Raw genomic sequence first — 20,912 nt, 5'->3', positions numbered from 1 at the left:
TATGTATTACGTGCACCGTCAGTAATCGTAGGTCCAGATATTACGCTTCGGGAAGTCCTGGATGCAATTCAGCAGAACGGAGTTAAAGTAGACGCCGTCTTGCAGAGGGTTACTAGCATTGAAGCTAGGCTAGATCAGATGGAGGAGAAATGTAAGACAATCGTGAGCCGTACGGACACCTTGGAAAGACGAATAGTAAACTTGGAAAAGTCAGTGAATAACGACGAGCAATATAACCGTCGCTTTAACTTTGACTTACTGGATACAAATGCACTTTTATTTTGCTCAACACCTAGTGTGATAGCATGCTCTGAGACTTGGCTTACATCGGAACGAGAGCCTTTTTTTTTAGATTAATGGATACCACAATCTATATGAAAACCGTGATGTCTGCAGTCATAGAGGTGTTGCCTTATATATTCAGGAGTGTCTACCGTATAAGGTGTGTGAGTCTTTATCATTAGATGTTCCCACGTGTGAGAGCCTGTTTGTTGAGCTACCTGTCACAAACGGCATATCGTCCTTACCCTTTAAAGACGCCCCGTTGATTATTGGAGTGATTTATAAATCACCAGCTGCGAACAACACCTTATTCTTGGACGCTTTGCATACTGTCCTGCAGGTATTGTCCTCGCGAAAAGTGAACGTGATGTTAGTTGGGGACATAAATACCGATGTATTACGAAACAACGTTACCGCAAACCTCTATTTGGAATGCATTTCATGTTACGGCTTTGAACAATTCATTAAAATACCCACGAGGTATAATGAGCGCGGAACAGCAACGTTGCTGGATCACATTGTAACCAACATTGTAGCTGACAATGTACTTTCGGGTGTTGTTGCGGCCAACATTGCAGATCACGAGATGGTTTTCATGTGTACTAAGGCAAACCCAGTAGTATTCCCGAATTCTACGTCGAAGCAAGTGACCGATTACCAGACTTGTGCGTAACGCGTTACTAGTAATTGCGTTACTTGTAATCAATTACTTTTTTGAGTAATTTTTTGAGTAATCAGTTACTATACTGTCAAAGTAATTTTTCGAGTAATCAATTACTTTCCTGAGTAATCGATTACTCTGTAATTGATTACTTTTCCGGCAGAGATTAGCTTATCTCTCAGATGTTCTGCCCGAAGTCAAGCCCCTGGTGCCAGGCTGTTCTACTACAGCAAGCGGAGGTTGTAATAACGTTCTGGAATTCAGAGTCTCTCTCCCTAATCTCTTCCTACGCCAATGTGTGATGGTACCTGAAGCTTTGCAGGTTTAGTGAGTCACGGGGAAATTCCAAAAAATGCTCTTCCACAATCAGGTCAACGTTTTCCCGGGCGATAAATACAGTAGACGTACAGATCTCTTTGTCTACGTGTTTTTGTTTGTCTTGTTACTTCAGCTGTTCCGCTGTTGAACTTCTTTCTTTCTTTTTTTTTTTCTGAAGCACAACAAAGACGGTTCTAACTTCCGTGATTGCAGAGTAACGACCGAAGTAACGCGTTACTTTTCTACTCGTTACTCAATTACATTTGAAGTCGAGTAATTGGTAATGGTAATCAATTGCTTTTTCCACAGAAGTAACGGTAACGGTAATCAATTACTTTTTTCGAGTAACGGGCACAAGTCTGCCGATTACTTAGTTCTGGAGCAATCTCTACAGAATCTAAAGTGGGACTTCATATATGAAAACGCTCCAGTAAATGAGAAGTTTCAACAATTTATCAACATAATTAACAACGAAATTACGTGTGCCACTACTTCACACACGATAAGTAGAAGAGGCCAAATAAGAAAGCTCTGGGTTACCAAAGCCCTTCTACGGAGTATCAAACGTAAGAACAATCTTTACAAAAAAGTGCGCATGAATCCACGTAATTCTTTATTACGGGAACGATTTGCAAGGTACAGCAATATACTACGATCGTTATTACGTGCAGCGAAAATCTCCTGTTGTCACGATCGCATATACAAGGCACGTGGAGATGTGCGCAAGACATGGAAAACGATTAACCACGCGTTAGGCAGGAGAAGGGCAAAATGTAATGTCATCATCATGAAAGATGGCGCAGGTAATCTTATCGCGTCGGAAGAAAAAATTGCGGAAGAGTTTAACAAATATTTCCTATCTGTAGGTGTCGATAACACACCTTCGCAGCTTCGCCTACTGACACTTTACACCTAAGCGAAATCCTGAATCTTTTTTTCTGACTCCTGTCACACCTAGCGAAGTAGAATCAGTAATTTTGAACTAAAAAAAACCTACACTGTGGGTCACGACGGTGTAGCGGTTTATATCTTGAAAAGATTCCACCGCCTATTTTCAGCCCCGTTGGCACACCTGACTAACCTGCTTTTCTCTGAGGGTAGCTTTCCAGAAAGGCTCAAATTAGCCAAAGTCGTACCAGTCTATAAAAAGGTGACCAACTTTCTTTTAAAAATTATCGTCCAATCTCAATATTATCCGTATTTAGTAAAGTGATTGAAAAATTACTTTGGACAAGATTACAAAAAATTTTCGAGGAGAAGAAATTGCTATCTTCCCATCAATACGGATTTCAAAAGGGAAAATCGACGGAACTTGCCTTAGTAGATATCGTGGAAAAAATAAAAATAAACATAGATAACAAGCTTCTAACCCTGGGATTGTTCGTAGATTTGTCAAAAGCATTTGACATTGTTGACCACGAGATCTTGTTGACGAAATTGGAAAGCTATGGCATACGCAGCTGTACTCTACAACTTTTCAGGAGCTACCTGTCCGGAAGAAAACAGTACGTAACACTAGGTCGTAACACATCAGTCCTCTCAATGTCTCATATCCTGCGGAATACCACAAGGGTCAATTCTAGGCCCTTTCCTGTTTCTTGTATATGTCAATGAGCTACCGTCTTTCTTATTTTAACAACAGCAGCTTTATGCTGATGACATTAATGTTTTAGTGGAAAGTACAAGCCTGGATGCTCTATATAGCAAAGCGAATGAAGTGGCACAGTGATTGAATCTATGGCTTTGTATAAACAAATTCAGACCTAACCTTGATATGTCCTGCTACATTATTTTCCACCCTAAACAAAGAGTGCTAGACACAAGTAACTTAGAATTACGTTTCAGGGATATCGAACTTAAAAATGCTGAAAATATGAAGTTTCTTGGGTTATACATCGATTCTCACTTGTCATGGCGTTTTCATATTGAGCATGTCAGAAAGAAAGTCACAAGTGGATTATATGCGTTATCACGGCTAAAATTCATCCTGCCAATACAGAGCCTACGAATGATTTATTATTCCTTATTTCATAGTCACGTCTCGTATGCATTAGAAGTTTACGGGTTGACATATGAATCCCGACTCCGTTGTATGTTCTGCAGAAAAGAGCGCTACGTATAATGCGACAAATACCACTCCATGACTCTGTTACATTTGCATTTTCCTTGTTGCACATTTGGCCGTTTTTTGTGCTTATCAAGTATAAGTGCTTGATACTCTTGTATAAAATAATCAATAATCTTGTGAATTCCTGTTTAACAACCCCTCATTTTAGCACAAGTGTTTACGACCGTCGAGCTGATGATTTTATGTTGAGTTTGCCATATCCTCGTACTGACTTTGGGATGTTTTCGTTTTGCTATTTTTCCGGTAAGAACTGGAATAGTCTTCCTGTTATCCGCAATTCTCCCCCGCTTTATGCCTTTAAAAAGAGGCTCTCGTCTTTTTTTCAGTGATCACTGTGCCAAAGCTGAAGTATCTTGTTGTTACGATACTGTCCCCTACTCTAACTTAATCTCTTACGTTGTTTTTTATATACATTGACTGCATGTATATGACATTGCATATTCTTTTTCTGTGGTATTCATGTATACAGAACCACATCACAGGCTTGCCTAGTGGTACTGTTAATTACATAGTTTTTGTATAAATGATGACAGAAAGAAAAAATAAAAAGGTCTGAAAAGTCTGAAAGTCTGAAGTAGTTGTACTAAACAGCTAAATTCTACTATACGTACCATAGCCTATGCTCACAAGGAAACTGGAATAAATGATTGCTGACTGACCATGGTACAGCCCATGACTAATACATACACATTTTCTTTAAAGAAGGAGACATCACATCTTTTTATGCACCTGGGACTCATCAGTGGCTGAAGTTATGGAAGATCCGAACCAACACACAGTAATAGAATGTGTCAACGCTGAGTGTAAGTATATTGCTCAGTGGCTTAAACAGCCAGTGTTATAGTGTATTCCTTCACCAATTGTGCCTGTCCCACCTCATCTGTACCAGCCCCACAGGAATCACCAATGATCGAGGTGTCAACATTTCTCGAAAAGATAGCTAGTTCAACAGACGTTGCATGTCAAGCCGACAAAGCCAGTTTAGTAGGCGCTGCTTGCCAAGCCAACACCCTTGAGCGGTCAAATGCTTTGCCTCTAATATCTGTATCCCTCCTAAGAAATGAGCATGAGCTAGTTGCACTTACCTCCCTCCCATGCAAGCAACTGTTTGACAACATTGAACCCCTGTACACAGAACTGCGCATGTCAGCCTCAGAGAAAGGCTTTTCAATTACCGATGAAGATGCAGTCCTTCTAACTTTCATGTAGCTGTACTATTCCGTGTGCATAGAACAACAGTAGCAAAACTGTATAAATTATAATATAATAAGCTCAGTTGAGTGAAACAGATGCTCTACAAAACCAGTCTATTGCATCCGTTCGTGTGCACGTTGAGAGGGCGATTCAACGGATGAAAATTTTTAATGTCTTGAGGGAGCCCTTTGGTAGTGAAATGCTACCTTACTTTGATAAGATTGTCATAATTATTGCAGGCATTGTGAACCTGTCACGGTCATCCAATACCATGTATAATATACTGTTTATTTGGACCAAAAACCCTTGCACATGAAACAGCCACAAGAACTGTTTGTGAAATGTATTATATATGAATAAATATTGCACAAAAACTACAGCGTAAATAGCTATTTCTGTCCTCGATAAGCTATTGTAACAGATCGCCCACAATTATTCATTTTTCAAAGCAGGGTACAAATAAGAACAAAACAGCTGCTGCATCTTCTTCAGGAATTCTTCATACTCAACTTCATTGAAAAGGCACTCAACATTTACGAAGCTATCTGCATCCGTTCCAACAAAAACGAAGAAGTGACAGTTATGTACCGATGTCACACCCATTTGAACATTCATCTCTGTAACATATACATGCTTTGGAGCACGATTTTCAAAGTTTCAAAGTGAATTACACAGTTTGGTCGGACATTTGATTTCCAAAAGTACTTTTTCCCCCATGCAACAGTTGCACGAAAACTCTACTATGCCGTCAGGTGAACAGCCAACTATTGGCAGCTGATTTGATAGTTGCAGCCCCACAGAGCGAACAGTGAGAGTATGTCCCTGTTCCTCCATATGCTTAATGTATTGTTTTTTGCTTCGGACTCCTTCACAGTTCTGTTTTTCATTGCGCTGCTGCAGAAGGATGATGTGCGTAGCAGTGCGTTCATGACACTCCTGAGGTTATGAGGTCTTGGTTCCTTCTTCAGTTTGTTTGCCTTCGGAAGCATGTGTGCGCTACACTTGCTGTCACCAGTCCTCTACGGTATGAGACGCAGAGTTCTGAACTAGCCTGTACCCTTGTTGGATGCGCTGAAGGTCAATGTCTGTGTAAAAGTCCGAACAGTGCTGGAGAAGTTGTTCTGCTGTTAAGGTGGCTCCGTGCTTGTGCACAAGATCCATGAGGGTTGGTGGTAGCTGGTCATCCGTGTTAAGGTGCTCGTCCAGTAAATGAACTCTGACTATGCTTGTGCTTTATGAGGGATGTTGTGTGGTTGCAAAGGTACTCTGCCGTTCACATAAATACTGGTGGAAGCCTCATCTAGCTGTGTGCTTGATGGTAAAAGCTTCTTCCTCCTCTCTGCCAACTTTTCCTCTGCAGGAACAAAAGTAATACTTGCGAGTGCAGAGCAGAGTCAAAAGCACTTCTTTTGCACTCCTTTTCTATGCAGCATTGCCCGCTAATGATATGAAAGGATGATGTAAATAGTAAAAGAGTCAATAAACTGCAAGAGTATTCTTATCATCTAGCCGTCCTTGTGCATCAAAATGTGTTTTACAGAGCAGATGCTTTTCTGTTGCCTTTTTGTGCTCTTTCATCGTAGGAGATAGCGTACTTTCAGCCTATGGAAAAGGTTGAATATGTGCAGCATTCCATTGTTGTACACGAATAGCTCTTACTTGCATGAACTTCCAGTGTTAATTTTCCAATATAACATACTTTTCGGCTGCAGAGGCGAGTGAGGAAAGGCGGGGCTCCTGTATGGAAGATTCTTTACCAGTCTACTCAATGTGTCGGGAGGTGCAGAAAATCTCGGAAACTGTATCTGAAGGTAAATAGCAAAAGGCTTGAAACACATGTTAACGGTTTGAAACGGAGGCTGCATTATATGTGCGACGTCATATAAAGGCTTAAATCAAGTCCCTGGGAGTTTCAGTCTCTTATTCTGAAAAAATGAGTACACAGCCCTAGTAGTACATTCTGAAATTAAAGGTCTTTGGTCACTTGGTTTGTGGGTCTTGTGATTACTGGCGGCATTAAGGTAGACGCGAAGTATTGTGGAATGTGCCAAAGTACCTGTGGATTTGGTGGCAATCGGACTGTATGAATGAATTACATCTATGTAGCGCCTATGTCTTAGCGTATCACAGCGGGAGAGAAAACTTACGATAACTTCGATAAATTTACGATAATGACCCGGAGTGGTACAGAACTGGACACACGGTCCTAGACTGGGCTTTGGCTATTTGACAATAATTATGCTCGATTAACAGGTGCCATGACAAATCTATCTTCACGCTCTCAACATTCCTCCTGAAAGCTCCTTATTCGAGGCTGTGGCAAATATCTTATGTTCATGAGCCAGGAAGTAAAAAAGGAAACAGAAACATACCTGGCTAGCACATGCTATGTTTGTAACAGGCAGTGGGGCAAACTTCTTTTTCAATGCACTTTTGTGTGGCTTTCCCCACTGCTGTAAAATATCTGTACATGACAGAATTGGCAGGTGCCTGCGTTCCCTAATGTGCAGTAGCACAGCAATACAGTGTTTGCACGTTTGGTAAAGCCTGAAATGGGATGAAAATTTCTTCAGCAAATATGTCACCAAGTTGTAGTGCAGTGCCTGACATGGCCCAAAAAGCTCGATTCATGCGCTATCCAACATAATAGTCCTCATCCTGCTTTGCACGAGCACTTCACTTCTTTCAGGCGTCCATTATCCAGTCGCACATTCACTTCATGTGGTTGGTCTTTTAGTGCCGACGTCCGCAGAACGAAGGCTATTATGAACAGATGGCTCCCATTGGTCTCTTTTACACTGCATTCAATGACGTGTCCAGATGAAAAGACGTCGTCTCCTTCGATAAGACACATTTTACGGTCGCCAACATGGTCCATTATTACGGTTAATGAGACTGAAACTGTGAATATGCCACAAGTATTTACACCGCACCTCACGTGTACTGTGCCCGACACAGCGAGAAAATACGCGTAATTAAACAGTGTACGTACCTGGAACGGTGTCTGGGTCCGTCTCCATTCTTCAGCTGATCTTAAAACGACCGTGTTCGATAGATTCACTCGATAAAGCTCATTCGCACGAAGAAAGACAACAGCGCGAAACGAGAGCAAAAACATGCGATTTCTCAATCTGGTTTCCACAAGCAGCCGCTAGAGCGGCTCCTAAGTCTGCGCTCGCCGCCAATAGAGATCAGTAGGTGGAACCGCATTTCTCAACATCGCGTCGCCCATTGAGCCTTTGATTGAAGCTATTAAGGAACATCCGTGCCTATATGATACACGACGGATGGACAATAAAAACAAGCAAAAGAAGGAAAAAAGTTGGGAAGGCGTTGGTGTTGGATGTTGAAAATACCAGGGAGAGGTTGAATTAGTCACCCGACAAATTCGGCTACTCCCATAAACAGACCCCCCACCCCCATGAAAAATAAATATAAAAGAGAACCCCCACCCCCACTTTCGCGATAACTATCGGCCAAAGGCCGAAATCCAAAATCACCGGTTCACGTTGTGAATTACCGCACTGTAAATTACATGGTCCTAATAGGCTGACTCCAACGCACACCTCTGAATAAATGTCACAAGCGCTGACAAGGCAGCATCCCTCTTGTCAGATGGCCAAGGACCCAGCACCTTTACGAGGTCAAAGGTGCGGTTGTCCAGTCGGTCGAGAGCAGATTTCATGGTAACCCTTTGAGTTGCGTATGTAGAGCAGTGCACGAGAATGTGCTCAGTGTCATCCACGGATGCACAAAGTGTACAGTTCGCTGAATCTGCCTTCCCAATTTTATGGAGAAATTGGCGCCCGTATGGCACGTTCAGACGGAACCTGTGCAAAAGCGTCTGGATAGACCGAGGTAACGTGGACGGAACTCTAAATTTCAGATCCGGGTCAACTGGGAATGCGTGTGACTTTCTTCTTCAATTCAGTGTCCATATTTGCGGTATCAATCGTATTACAGTAGTATAAATATATGAGTGCCAACGATGAAAACACGAATTGTCTTTAGTCGGATTCCAACACGCGGGTACAGTTGCCAGACATGACTGCTTTCCCACTACGAAATGAGAAAAATCTCCGGTAGTGTTTTCATTGCGCTGCTGCGAATCGCGTCAGGCTCTGATCCCGGTAGGATGAGGATCCGTGTCGTGGCGTGGCGTGGCGTGGCGTAGCGAACGCTAGCTGTCGGCGCGGAACGCGGGCGGCGATGGGCGAAGGCTACGTCGGACTCTAAACCAGCCTTCAAGCGAAGCCTCGCGGGACTCACGGAGATTTTGCATTTTTTACATCTGTCACAGTGAGCTCATATCAGCTCATTGCGGTTGCCATTTTAGCGAGTTAGAGACCCCAGGGCACTCCTCTACAACTTCCCAATTGCAACCCTATTAAAGCCCATTACGGCTGGCCCAAAACGTTGTTACGTCGAAGTAAGGCATACCGCAACTATGTATATGCAGCGCAGTGTTTGAAGGAAGAACCGAACCATGAATTTAGGAGGATGTTGGACAACTCATCAGAAGAACCCTGTAGGTAGGACGTTCTCTCGATCTGCCACCAGGTTGCGCATCAAAACCAATCTTAGCCTCTATTTTCTTCCTTCCTTTTTTTATTACGCGTCGCGGTCCACGAGAACTGTTTTTAGTTTTCAAAGTTGAAAACTGCAAAACTTGCAAATTTTAAAACTGCGAAGTTTTCAGAGTTTTCAGTACAGTCGACTTCTGTAGGGCCTTAGTGGTTGTCCACACTTTCCTAAAGAAGTCAGTTAGTTGAAAACTTTGTGTACGAACACCTCGCCAATGAGTACTGTCTTAAATTTCCGACTTTGCCGAGACGACTACGTCACGGCCTTCCCTTTCCCCCTCATTATTTTGTCACTCCTAGATCTGCTTGTTTGAGTCTTGTCCTGTCTTCGTTCTTCCCCTCATTCTCTCTCCAAGCTCAGGGACACGATGGCTACGTGATGTTTACACCAGCTAGCTCGGATAATTTACTTCATGCTGAACTGACCTCATTTTCGCTGATTTGGATGCCGCAGCTCCTGCGAGGAATGTCCAGTCGAAGCGTGCGTGTTCCGTCACCGACTCGCCGACATTGTGTGGTGGGAGAATCCTGTACGTATACGACACCTTTAAATGGTCGAGGCATTAGAAGCGTGGCTGCCAACCCCTCTCGTGTGCACGCCAGTGCGGAAACACCTGCAGAGAAAGAGTTTCTTCAGAATAGTTTTGATTCGGCATTTCTTCTCTACTACATGGCTAGCATGGGTGCCGGCTGTGCTGTCTGTGGTTTTCCTGGATTTTCCTCGGACGCTTTCAGACATATGTCGGCACAGTTCTCTTAGAAGTCGGCCCATGACGTACATTCCCCCAGGGTGTCAGTCGTGACGTTGCCCGCCTCTTTGAGTCCGACAACGGCGAACCCTTTCACCCCCACCAGCACCCTCACCATGTGAGACTGTGCCTCAGAATGAGGCACGATCATATATGTTAGGATAATTAAGGGGTTATATTTCTTGAAACAGCAATATAGTGATTGCGATGAATGATTCGCTTACTTGTGCTGTTTTGCCTTCGAGATACCTCTTCTTGCGCCGCTGATCCCACCTGTAAACGAAACTGCAATCACTGGCGGCTCATTAAAAGAACCAAGCACCGCTCCTAGTACAGTTGCTTCCTTTACGGCTTCCAGAGTTAGACAGCAGAGTAGCAGAAGACATTCAATATAATTCACTTATACCCCTGTGGCACGGACAGTCTTCAAACACCATTGAAACCAGTTGCTGTTGAACAGCGCCACCAAGCATGTAACGTTTGAACCTTTTTACCCACGTTTACCCTTTTACCACGTTTACCTACGAACGTTTACCCTTTTCACACCTTTTGCGCTTGATGGCAGTACGCGCCCTTCAGTGGCTCTTGGTTTCAATCCTAATTGAAGGCTCGCCTTCCCCGCAGGCAGGGATATTCCTAGGAACTTCATCTCGGGAAGGGGAGGTCCGGTAGAAGAGGGGTGATGCAAAATATACAGGGTGTCCCAGAAAACGTGTCATTGAATTTTAACAAAAAACTACGCCACATAGGATCATGCGGTCAACGGAATTTGTTCTTACAAGGTTTTTGCCACCTCCTTATGCGCCTATCATGTAACCTAAGTTTAATTATGTAAATTTATGGAAATTTGCCTAGTAAAGGTCACGCTTTTTCCCACCATTGTGAAGAGCGTGCCGAAATTACTCAAATTAATAATAATTGACAGGAATATCGAGGACCTGTCGTATCGTATCGTATCGTATCGAAAAATAATCGCGATAGGATAGATTCTGAATATCACTGTCAATTATCATGAATTTGAGTAAATTCGGCACGCTCTTTATGTTGGTGGGGTAAAAAAGTGACCTTTACTTAGCGAATTTCCGAGTTCACTTCGCAAAAATTTAATAATTAAACTTAGGCTACATGACATGCACATCAGGGGGTAGCAAAAACCTAATAAGAACAAATGCCGTTGACCGCAGGTAGCGTAGTTTGTTGTCAGAATTCAATGACACGTGTTCTGGGACACCCTGTATGCTGTCGTTGTGGCATGTTTGTCCTTTCTGGCCAGTATTCTGAGGTGTTCCAATTTCGGGGGGGGGGGGGGGGGCTTTAGGGGGGTGCGGGGGTGCTGGGGAAATCCCTGTCCGCAGGTACCCGACTGAACAAAAAGCACCATAATTATTCTGGTGCTTTCTAGTGTTCGTAGCGTTAACACTACGCTCTTGTGCTGTATGTAATGTGCACACCGCAATTGTCTGGTGTGACACCAGGGTGATTCTGGTGCTTTCGGGTTTTCTTGATGTGCACACTAAACTGGCACGCTATTTTCTATGTCCACGTTAGAGTGGCCTACTATCACCAGAATGATTCTGAAGCTTTCTAGTATGCTTGGTGTGCGCACAAGACTGACGTAATGTTTTAATATTACCGTTAGAGTGGTCTGGCGTGGTTCACACACACCAGACACGCAGGCGCCAGAGTACGTGCACTATGCGTAGTTACCATGAAAACCGCAATTTACGATTATCATGAGGTCGTTAGCGCAACTTCTTTTTCGAAAGGAATGATAATTCGCTTGGCAAATAATTTCATCGAATGTCGAAACTGACACGTTTTCGCAGCTTTCACTCGAGTTTAAAAGCGTAACTTTACGCTCTCATTGTCACGTAAGACAGCGACAGCGCCATCGGCCTTAGTGTCTGCTTTGAACTCGTCGAGCTTGGTCGGATGTTTGAGGTACCGTTCCTTGCAGGTTTTCTACATAGAAACCGCGCACAAATGGAAGCGACTTTGAATATTTGCTGATATTCTGTATTATGTGACTTATTTTGCTTTCCAACCTGCGCACGAGCGGAAACATGAGAACATACAAGCGATGCAATCAGGGAAGATGTGACGACTGGTCGTTGGTGTGATGTCTTTGGATATGCGTTTCGTCCTGTGTCACGTGGACTGTGATAACTCATTGGATATGGACTACAAGAAGAGAGGACGGAAAATCTGACCGAAGAGTTCATTCAGTATGTTTTTCTAAATTATAACTGTACCGTATATGGTGTGTTGACACTTGTAGAAGAAATAACATCGCACTTTTTTTGTACTTTTATATAGTGGTGTACATGCTTCCAATTGTAGCCATAATATAGACAGTTTTGTTACACGTACTTCTCGGGTTCTATTTATTATCATGTTCAGTACACTATAGCAAATAATTAACGGCCTGTTAACAGATGGGACACCTTTGCGGAAACAGACTTTTGATACCTTGCTGTATTGTTGACTGATTAGATGAGTCACCGTACATTTGGTATCCAGTGAGAACGCCCAAGCAGCTCTAGTAACGAGATAACCAGCAGGTGTTGGTTGAATGTTGCATATTCATGTATACATAGCGCAAACCAGGATCCCTGAACGGTGTTTTCTGATGCTGGACAGTTGAATATTATGCTGTTTCACGCATTCGATCCCGTGAGGTGCTTGGTTACTCAGTACCTTCACGAGGCTCTGAAAGCTGTGCGTGGCTGAGAACGCTTAGAGAAACACAAACAGGACAGGAACACCGTGTTCGTACCATGCTTGCGCTGTTCTGTGTGTGTTTTCTTTTCTCTGACGTTCTCAACTATACAGAGAACTGATCGTCTCGTGAGGTTGCTGAGGAACCAAGGACATCACGAGATTGAACGCCTGACACATCATAATGTTCAACAGTGGAGGATCAGAACACACTAGGGATCCTGCTGTGGAACACCAGGGCACACACATCAGAGATCCTGGTGTGGAACATCAGAGAAAAGACACTAGGAATACCAGGGAATTCTGATGTCAGCGTCAGAGAAGAAAACACCAAGAATGTTCCAAATCACAGCCAATAAAAACACCAGAATGATTCTGGTACTTTTTTCAATAGCGAATTTATTTCCTAATTTACCGGATCATTGCTTCACGTTCTGCTGACTTAAGCGTTCAGTTTATTATCAACATTATGCATCATTGCGGTCGGCACGGTGTGATATTCCCGCGCAGAGAGACACAACTGTGACGGCATTGTTACGGCACGATGGCATACCTATGACGACGTGCATGTTCGGCTTACTATTGGCCCCACTTTTACGTGACCTCAACTGCGTGAATCATTCGCTTCGGTCGCTCCTGCCGCGGGATGGACCTCTTTCCGAAATACATATCCTTATGCAGGCGGTGCCCGTGACCTAATACGCCATGTCGAGCATTCTTTCCGCACTCGACAAGTTCTCTTTGCCGCTCTTGATTATGATGGAACACATCTCCACGGGTACGACGCATGTTCCGGAGAGAGGACAGTCCCCCGCAGCTCCCCACATTCCCCATAGTGTCGGATAATTCACAGTGGTGGTGGTGGGGGTAGTGATGATCGAACGGCTTGCCGTAGTCGGCCACGCTTAGGCGGGCAACGTCACGACTATCGGAACGGGGGACCATACGTCCTGGGCCCACTTCACATTTGACTTAAAGCGTTTGAGGAAAATCCAGGGAAAACACCAAGACAGCATAGCCGGCGCACGGATTCGAATCCGGGTCACCTCCCAGTCTCGGCGAGGAATGCCGTCACCGTAACCACTAGGCCACGGAAGCTGGTGGATAATTCACACAACACTGGGCACGCGGCCAATCAGAATGAGTCGATCGGGTACTACTAAGACACTGAGGTAAGTCACTTATATAAACAAGAAACAATAAAGGGCCAAGAACGCATCCTTGAGGTACACCTTATGTTACGGAAGTGAAGTTCGATAGGGTGTTGTTAGTGAAAACGGGCTGTTTCCGGTCCGCCAAGAAGGCTGTTATCCAGGATAAAATACAGGGGCCGAGGTTTAGTGTTGACAGCTTAGCCAAGAGACGAGAATGGCACACAGTGCCAAATGCCTTTGGAAAAATCAAGGAAGGTGACGTCCATGCGTTCCCTTGAATCGAGACAACTATTGGTGTCATGTATGAACTCAACTAGCTACGTCTCGCATGAGGTTATCCGTGATTCCGAAGAACTCTGGAAAGCATTGTAATCAAAATAAATTAATTTGATGCATCATATACTGGCTCGAAGGCTTGACACACATACATCGCGTCAATCGCGTACCGGTTGCTGGCACACTGCAAGTTCAAACTTACGAAGTGCGCACACAACCTATTCCGAATAACGAAAAAGTGCCATATGAACGCGCAGGATCTTGTGATGAGCATGTATTTTTCTTGCACTGTGTGGTGAATTCAGCCACAACAGATGACACCAGGCGAAACCCGTGTCTAGGTCAGGTGTCAGCCTCACGCGCTGTGGGAGGGGCCTTGGCTTGGACATATCAAAAACCGTGAGCGCGTGTGAGCGTGGACAGAGTCTGGAGCGGCTAGCCTCGGACACGGTGATTGGAACGACTGGCTTCGTGAAGCTTGGAGAACATTCTCTGTGTAAGGTTTTCATCATGTGAGTAATTAAATATCAAGTTTCTCTCCATATCTTGACGTTGTCTCTGTGCCTCGTCTCCCACGGTGGTCGAATGGGCGGGCTTTGCCCCCGAGAGTGGGAATAGGCTCCCACAACTGTCACCCTTTCACTTTTACAAACAGCAAGCACAACCGGAAGTTTTCTAGGGTTCCCCGCGTCAACGAATACATGTGTCGCCACGCCGTGTCAGTCATTTCAGTTAACCGATGCAACAACTTTATTTGGAGATGATGAATAGGGAGTTACATCGCCAGGGGCGATACTCTACCTCATTGCATGTGGTGATGTGGGGAATGAAATAATGAGCCCCTTCACAATAAGGATCGAAGTCCTATGGTGTCCAGAAATATAAAAAGAGCTTTGAGGGCACCGTGTCTGTGGGCTGGATTTGGCCATGGACTAAACAATTTTGATAGAGAGAGGGGGCGGGAGTCCAACTGATTACGAAATCCGAAGAGTGCGCTTCGGGAAGGGGGCAATGAAGAAGAATGTGCTCTAGATCTTGCACCGCAGTGACAGCATCTGTGAGAGTCAACTTGTGTCGAGCGGTAACGCCACTGAACTGTAAAAGCCACATCGAGTCGCATTCGATGAATTAATGAGCATCTTGGCGAGAGGTGTCTCGTGGCATGCGGAAAGCGAACGTTGGATGTACTCTTCTCAGCATAAGATAAGGGGAGAATGTGAGTTGTCCATTGGCGGGAAGCCAGGGGTGTCACTAGACGTCGAAGTATGGAACGACGGTCTCCTCTCAACAGCGCAATACTCGTTCTTTTGCGAGACGCTAGCGGAGCGGCAGCGAGTGATGGCTTAAGTGGTGCGAAAAGAGCCGTACGAGACGGGATCAACAAGTCCGAAGTAAGGTGTAACTTTGTTGATGGCAGGGCTGGGCAGTATTACAAATACATTGTATTATAATACCGTTACTGTAATACTTTAGACTATTTGTATTACTATTTGTATTATAATACCCATCCGATAAGTGTATTTGTATTACGTATTATAATAAAAAAAAACGAGTATTACTTGCATTGTATTACTGCAAAACTCGTAATACTTATGACCTGCCCTGCCTGAGGTGATGGGTCTTACACGTGTATGCTTTCGGTACCATTCTAGTCCTACGAACACGACCTAGTTCTGCCAACAGAGGATCACACTTCAACGTGCAGCGAAGGGACGATTACAGGAGCTGGCTGACTCAAATTTCTGAGAAACTTCTCCACTCTGGGTGAACAACCCGGAGCCCTTAGGGGGTCATATCATAGAATGGAGCCAGGGTTGATGCGTCAGAAAGTAAGGCAGAAAAAAAAGGGGGATTATAGACACACACACCTGCGTCCCGCGAGAGAATGCCCTGAGAGCTGTCAGTCACTTCGGTGACCGGATCGGTGGCCTCAGAAATGTCTGGGATTCCTTTTCTAATAACTGTCTGCCACGGCACAAAAGTATTGCTAGTATTACTCGAGTAATACATGGAAGTAATAGTATTATGTATTATAATACTTGAAAATAAAATGTATTGTGTATTAGTATTACAATACAATTTTTTAGCAAGTATTATATATTTGTATTATAATACAAATTTTGAGTATTCCTGCCCAGCCCTGGTTCATGGGGTCGAGGATCTTTAGGATTAGCAGGAGTATATAATCCGCGGCGCCGCATTTGATCAGAGCTGAATTGTCCGGAGGAAATCCTAGCCTAAGATTATGTCCTGTGAGCAGCTCGGAAAAAAAAAAAGAAACTGAACAGGGTACCACGTATTGTCTATCGTAAAGCGTGCTGTACATTCGGCAACTGGCATTACAACAGTGTCAGTAGTAGTTTTCAGCGTGAATACGTCAAACAGAAAGTGATGCTGCTGCATGGATCCTACAAATCAGACGGCGCTCGAACGTGTTCCTCGGGCCAGAACTGACGACAACACTCTAGTTTGATGTCTGATGGTCTCTTCGAAGTCTGATGTTTGTGTCAAGAAACAGTGTAATACGAACAGAAACAGCATAATACACGAATAATACCGCGAGCACACTTGTCTGCCAACAAAAGACGCCGTCGCGATCTCCACCGTTCAAATGAAACCGCTGTCCGTGTACGCAGTAAGCAGGCGAGGAAGCGCGAAGCAGGGTGTCGGAGCGAACCGAAAACCGAAAAAAAAAAAAAAACGCTATTTTGGTGCGAACCGGAACGAAATCGAAACCGTATACGTTTTTTTCGCTCGTGAGGGAAACCGAAAAATATATTTAACGGTTTTCGGTACAAGAAAAAACTTCGCCGGTTTGGACTACGGGTAGGCGAATGAAACAGACGTCGTGTGTTCTGAAGTCATGTCATGGATACTATACGAGGGTTACGGTTACGGTGGAATGTATGTCGGTATACTATGACCCTTAGTCTCCCTTTGTAATGGTTTATTGTTCGCGCACGCACACAGACTTAGAGGTACACGTGACTCTCTAGCAATGTGCCGTAGTGTTCGTTTTAATTTGATCTCCCCAAACTCTCCTCAACTAAACAGCGACCAAAGGGGGCTGCATAACGGCTTCTTTATCGATAATGTCGCGCAACGCGCCCCTTGTTTGAGAGCAGCTAAGTTGAATACATTTACGCATACGCGAGGGCAAGCCCGTACGAAATGGCAACTCTTTTGTGGACAGGACACGAAGAAAATAAAACGGAGCCTTCGAGCGCGTTTGTGAGTGAAGGTGTTCCTCGATTTGCGTCGTACTCGTGCGGTGGTGCTTGCTGGCTAGACAGTAGCAACAGACATTCCGATGGGACGCGATCGCTCCAACCGAGCAAGAAAGAACTTTACGTATGACATCACGACAAACAAGTCCGTTTGTAGCATGCGCTTCAAGAAAGGAGAAAGCCCATTTGAACAGACAGTAACCTACAGGAACCAGGAGCTACCAATTTCACAGCTGTCTATTAATATTAAATACCATGTATGCGGAATAAACGGGTTTACATTTTGTAACATTGATTTTTTTTTGTGGGGGGGATGAATATTCCCAGCAGAAGCGGAACCGGTTAAAAACCGGTATGAACCGTTATTTTTTTGCTCCGGAGCAGAACCGGTACCGGATCGTTTATTATGCAACCGGAACGAAAACCGGAACGAAAAACGTTTCGGTTCGACAAGAGAGAAACTGATGTTCTGAGGCTGGAACAACATAGAAGGGACAGATACAAACAAAGCCTCGACACCCTGGCGCGAAGTGCTGTTTTGAAATTCCGACAACCGGTCGGAACACACGCCAAGGACGCATGACCAATGGAAAGGTATCGACCGCGTCGTGCGCAGTGATACATTTTTATACAGATTTTCCGAGAGCTGCAGCGAGCTGGACAGGACGCTGCGGAATCCTTGCTGGCGCAGCTGCACAACCTCGCTGTCGAAAATTGCCAAAATTACAAAACTTCCGTTTTCAGACGTAGGTACTGCAAGAGATATCGCGCACAGAAACATGAAACTTTTTTTAGTTATACGTAAGATACCAGACAATAAGGGACCCTATTTTTTTTACCTGCCAATCGGCTTCAAAGAATGGCAGACAGAGCCGAAATGGAGTCCTTTGAAAAACACCACCTACACTCTTCAAAAAAGTTTCACCACATACGAAATAGGCCCCGCCTCCCCTTTTCAACAAATCAGGGCCGAGAAAGTTGTCATTCGGGATGATGGTTTGAATAGGAGCGTGCTATGTGGTGAAACTCATTTTTAAGAGTGTAGATACAAACAGCCTGCTTACTCGTCGATGTGACGCAAGAACTAAGAGTCAGCCAATCAGGATCGTGTTTTCAACGGCCGTAGCCAATCACGAACGTGCTTAATAGGAAAACTAAAATAAAGCGCAAAGCGGTTCCACATTTTTCTCAAAACTGAGAGAAAAGAAAAGAAAAAAAAAAGGCTGCAGGACATCTGCCAGCCAAGAACGATTCAGCGTGCAGTTCCAATGTTCCAACTCGAAAGCAGCGATTTGCTTGGGTCATTTCGCCTCTGAGTGTTACGGAAGCAACTTGCAACTCTCGAAGAGCAATTTGGAGTTTTCACACAAAGCCGAAGATATCTCAACCGGGATGCGGTGCCATCGATATCTGCAGCTGGAGATGCGGAAGCAGCAAAAGGCAGCGGATGGGGGTGAGTCGCGTAATGTTCCTTTGATAAATCATAAGTCATGCGGTACGAATGCAATCACATTGAAAAGAAGATATGTGTCAGACGTTCGGCACGAGCGGGTTTGTTTTGTTTTCAGTACCGATTTGGAATGCACATTACTTGTTAAATGACTGCGCAGGCATCCTGGCACCTCGGGAAAATCTGCACCCACTTGTGTTCCACTTCATTTATTTGTATACCCTTGCTGTTGCTTGGTATAGCTTTGAGCAACCATATCTGAAGTACTTGTGTTTATCAGATGAAGTGTCCGTACTCCATTGCTGTAACACTGTACATTTAAAGGTCAGATATGCTGATTTTGAAGTGCCGCAGGACTGAGCGATACTCGCGCTGTGTGTTCATTAGCGAACACTGAATATGTGTGCCAAATATCTTGGTTGAACTGTTCGTAGTTTTTTAGAAAACATTTTTTTTAGTTCCCACGCCCGCCCGTCAGACCGTCGGCAAGCCCTGCGCACGGGCGCATCGACGTCACTGCTCTCGGTTTATCTGTCTTTGGCTTGGCATGGACTCTTGGCTCGGCCACGTGGCTTCTTTCGTTTCGTCCTCTGTGCAGCGGTGCCTGCTAAGTTCCACTCCAAGGATTTCGTCCACGAATGTTATCATAGGTTACGCGCGACTACAGAGGCAATTTGGAATCTCGGCACGAATCGTCTGATGAAAATCTGAGATGCCTGACACACAAATTGTGAACGTGCCACGGAGGATGAAGGCAAAAAACGAGAGCAAAAAGGTAAGCCGTGGTTCAGATATAAAAATAGTAAGCTTCATAAATCGATTGTGCAGCTGTCCTACTGCGCTTACTCTGATATAGCCACGATTAACAACACAACAATCTAACTTGTTAGATTGAAAATCTAACTTGTGAATTACCACAGGTGCACGCTGAAGACAGGGTCTGGCTTGCATCTGGTGCATGAAGAAATTGCTGACACATTAGTTGCAGTCCAGCTGCCACGAACAGGTATGACAATGTGATGTTATAATTTGAGTATTCGCCTATGTTCCACTTTTCATGGGCACTCTCATGCAGACACTTGACACCACTCTTAAATCTGCCCTCAACGTTACATCCTGTGCTTTCAGTGTGGAAAACAAAGGTCGCCATTCCGATTAGCTGCTACCTCCCAGTTCAAGCACTTTTGCTGTCCGGACACTGGTTCCTCTGGATGGGGTGGTACAAGCTTCACTGTCTGGTATATAGAAGGTACGTTACATTAGTTTAGTTAATTTGTCTTTTGCACATTTTTGTTACTGTTAGCTGGATTACTGTTGGACACGCAGAAGTGATGTTGTCTCTGATAGCGTTTTAGAATTTTCACTGTCATCAACGTCCATTGAACAAGGTGCCTTTACTATATGTGAATGTTTGATTGAAGAATAGCCCAGAATTCATGTTAACATTGTCTACTCTTATTAATTCACTGTCTGTGTTCTGAGAGCTAAGAAACATGGGAACTATTTATTTGTCACAACTTCACTCTGGATAGTGGTACTGGATTGGCATGTAAGCTAAAATACCTGGGTTCTACAATGTGTTGAACTTGGTGCATTACTGTGAGCAATGCCACATTCATTGCATTTTTAGTGGGTCCACTGCACAAACACTGTGTGCATACTGCATACATGCTGTTCACTAGGCAAAAATACATGAGCAGTACTGTAGTCTTTTTATCCAAAGTCCATAATCTTACAGCAACGTCACAGTACGTAGAACAGCAATGTGCAGGTATCCTGCGATAGAGATTCAGAACACAAAGAAGACTGTTGAGAGCATCTAAATTTTTATGAGACGAGACTTTCGTGCACAAGGCTGCTCTTGTTAATGTCTAACGTGAAGTTGAAAAATCCCAGAATACATATATAAAACATATTGTAAAGCAGAGAGCGAGGGTTGGTACACACATAAAAATAAATATACAAACGTGTATAATATAATAAAAAGGGGGTACAACTTCATCAGTTTCAAGCCGGGAACGGATGAGTTGACAATTAGCACCATGGATGACAATTAACGGATGAGTTGACAGTTAGCACTGTTTCCCTGAATGTGTCGTCCGTAAATGCCTTTTGTGCCAAATACTTATCTGGCCGCCATGGTCATTCATGTATTATGCTACACAACTCATC

At 44.2% G+C, this 20,912-nt stretch overlaps 1 protein-coding gene across 1 annotated transcript in view; it reads right to left on the bottom strand.

Annotated features, from left to right (window-relative positions):
- LOC135397805 (uncharacterized) overlaps window positions 1-9,768 on the bottom strand; it is a 73,989-nt gene extending 64,221 nt beyond the window's left edge. Inside the window, exon 1 of the mRNA XM_064629369.1 lies at window positions 9,593-9,768. Coding sequence (XP_064485439.1) covers window positions 9,593-9,730 — 138 coding nt within the window. The 5' untranslated portion in view covers window positions 9,731-9,768. The remainder of the gene's footprint in view (window positions 1-9,592) is intronic.
- Window positions 9,769-20,912: the final 11,144 nt, after the last annotated feature.

The sequence above is a fragment of the Ornithodoros turicata genome, chromosome 6, assembly GCF_037126465.1.
Source record: "Ornithodoros turicata isolate Travis chromosome 6, ASM3712646v1, whole genome shotgun sequence".
NCBI classification, from domain to species: domain Eukaryota; kingdom Metazoa; phylum Arthropoda; class Arachnida; order Ixodida; family Argasidae; genus Ornithodoros; species Ornithodoros turicata.
The sequence above is the reverse complement of the archived record's forward strand: the minus strand, read 5'-3'. Positions and strand labels throughout refer to the sequence as shown.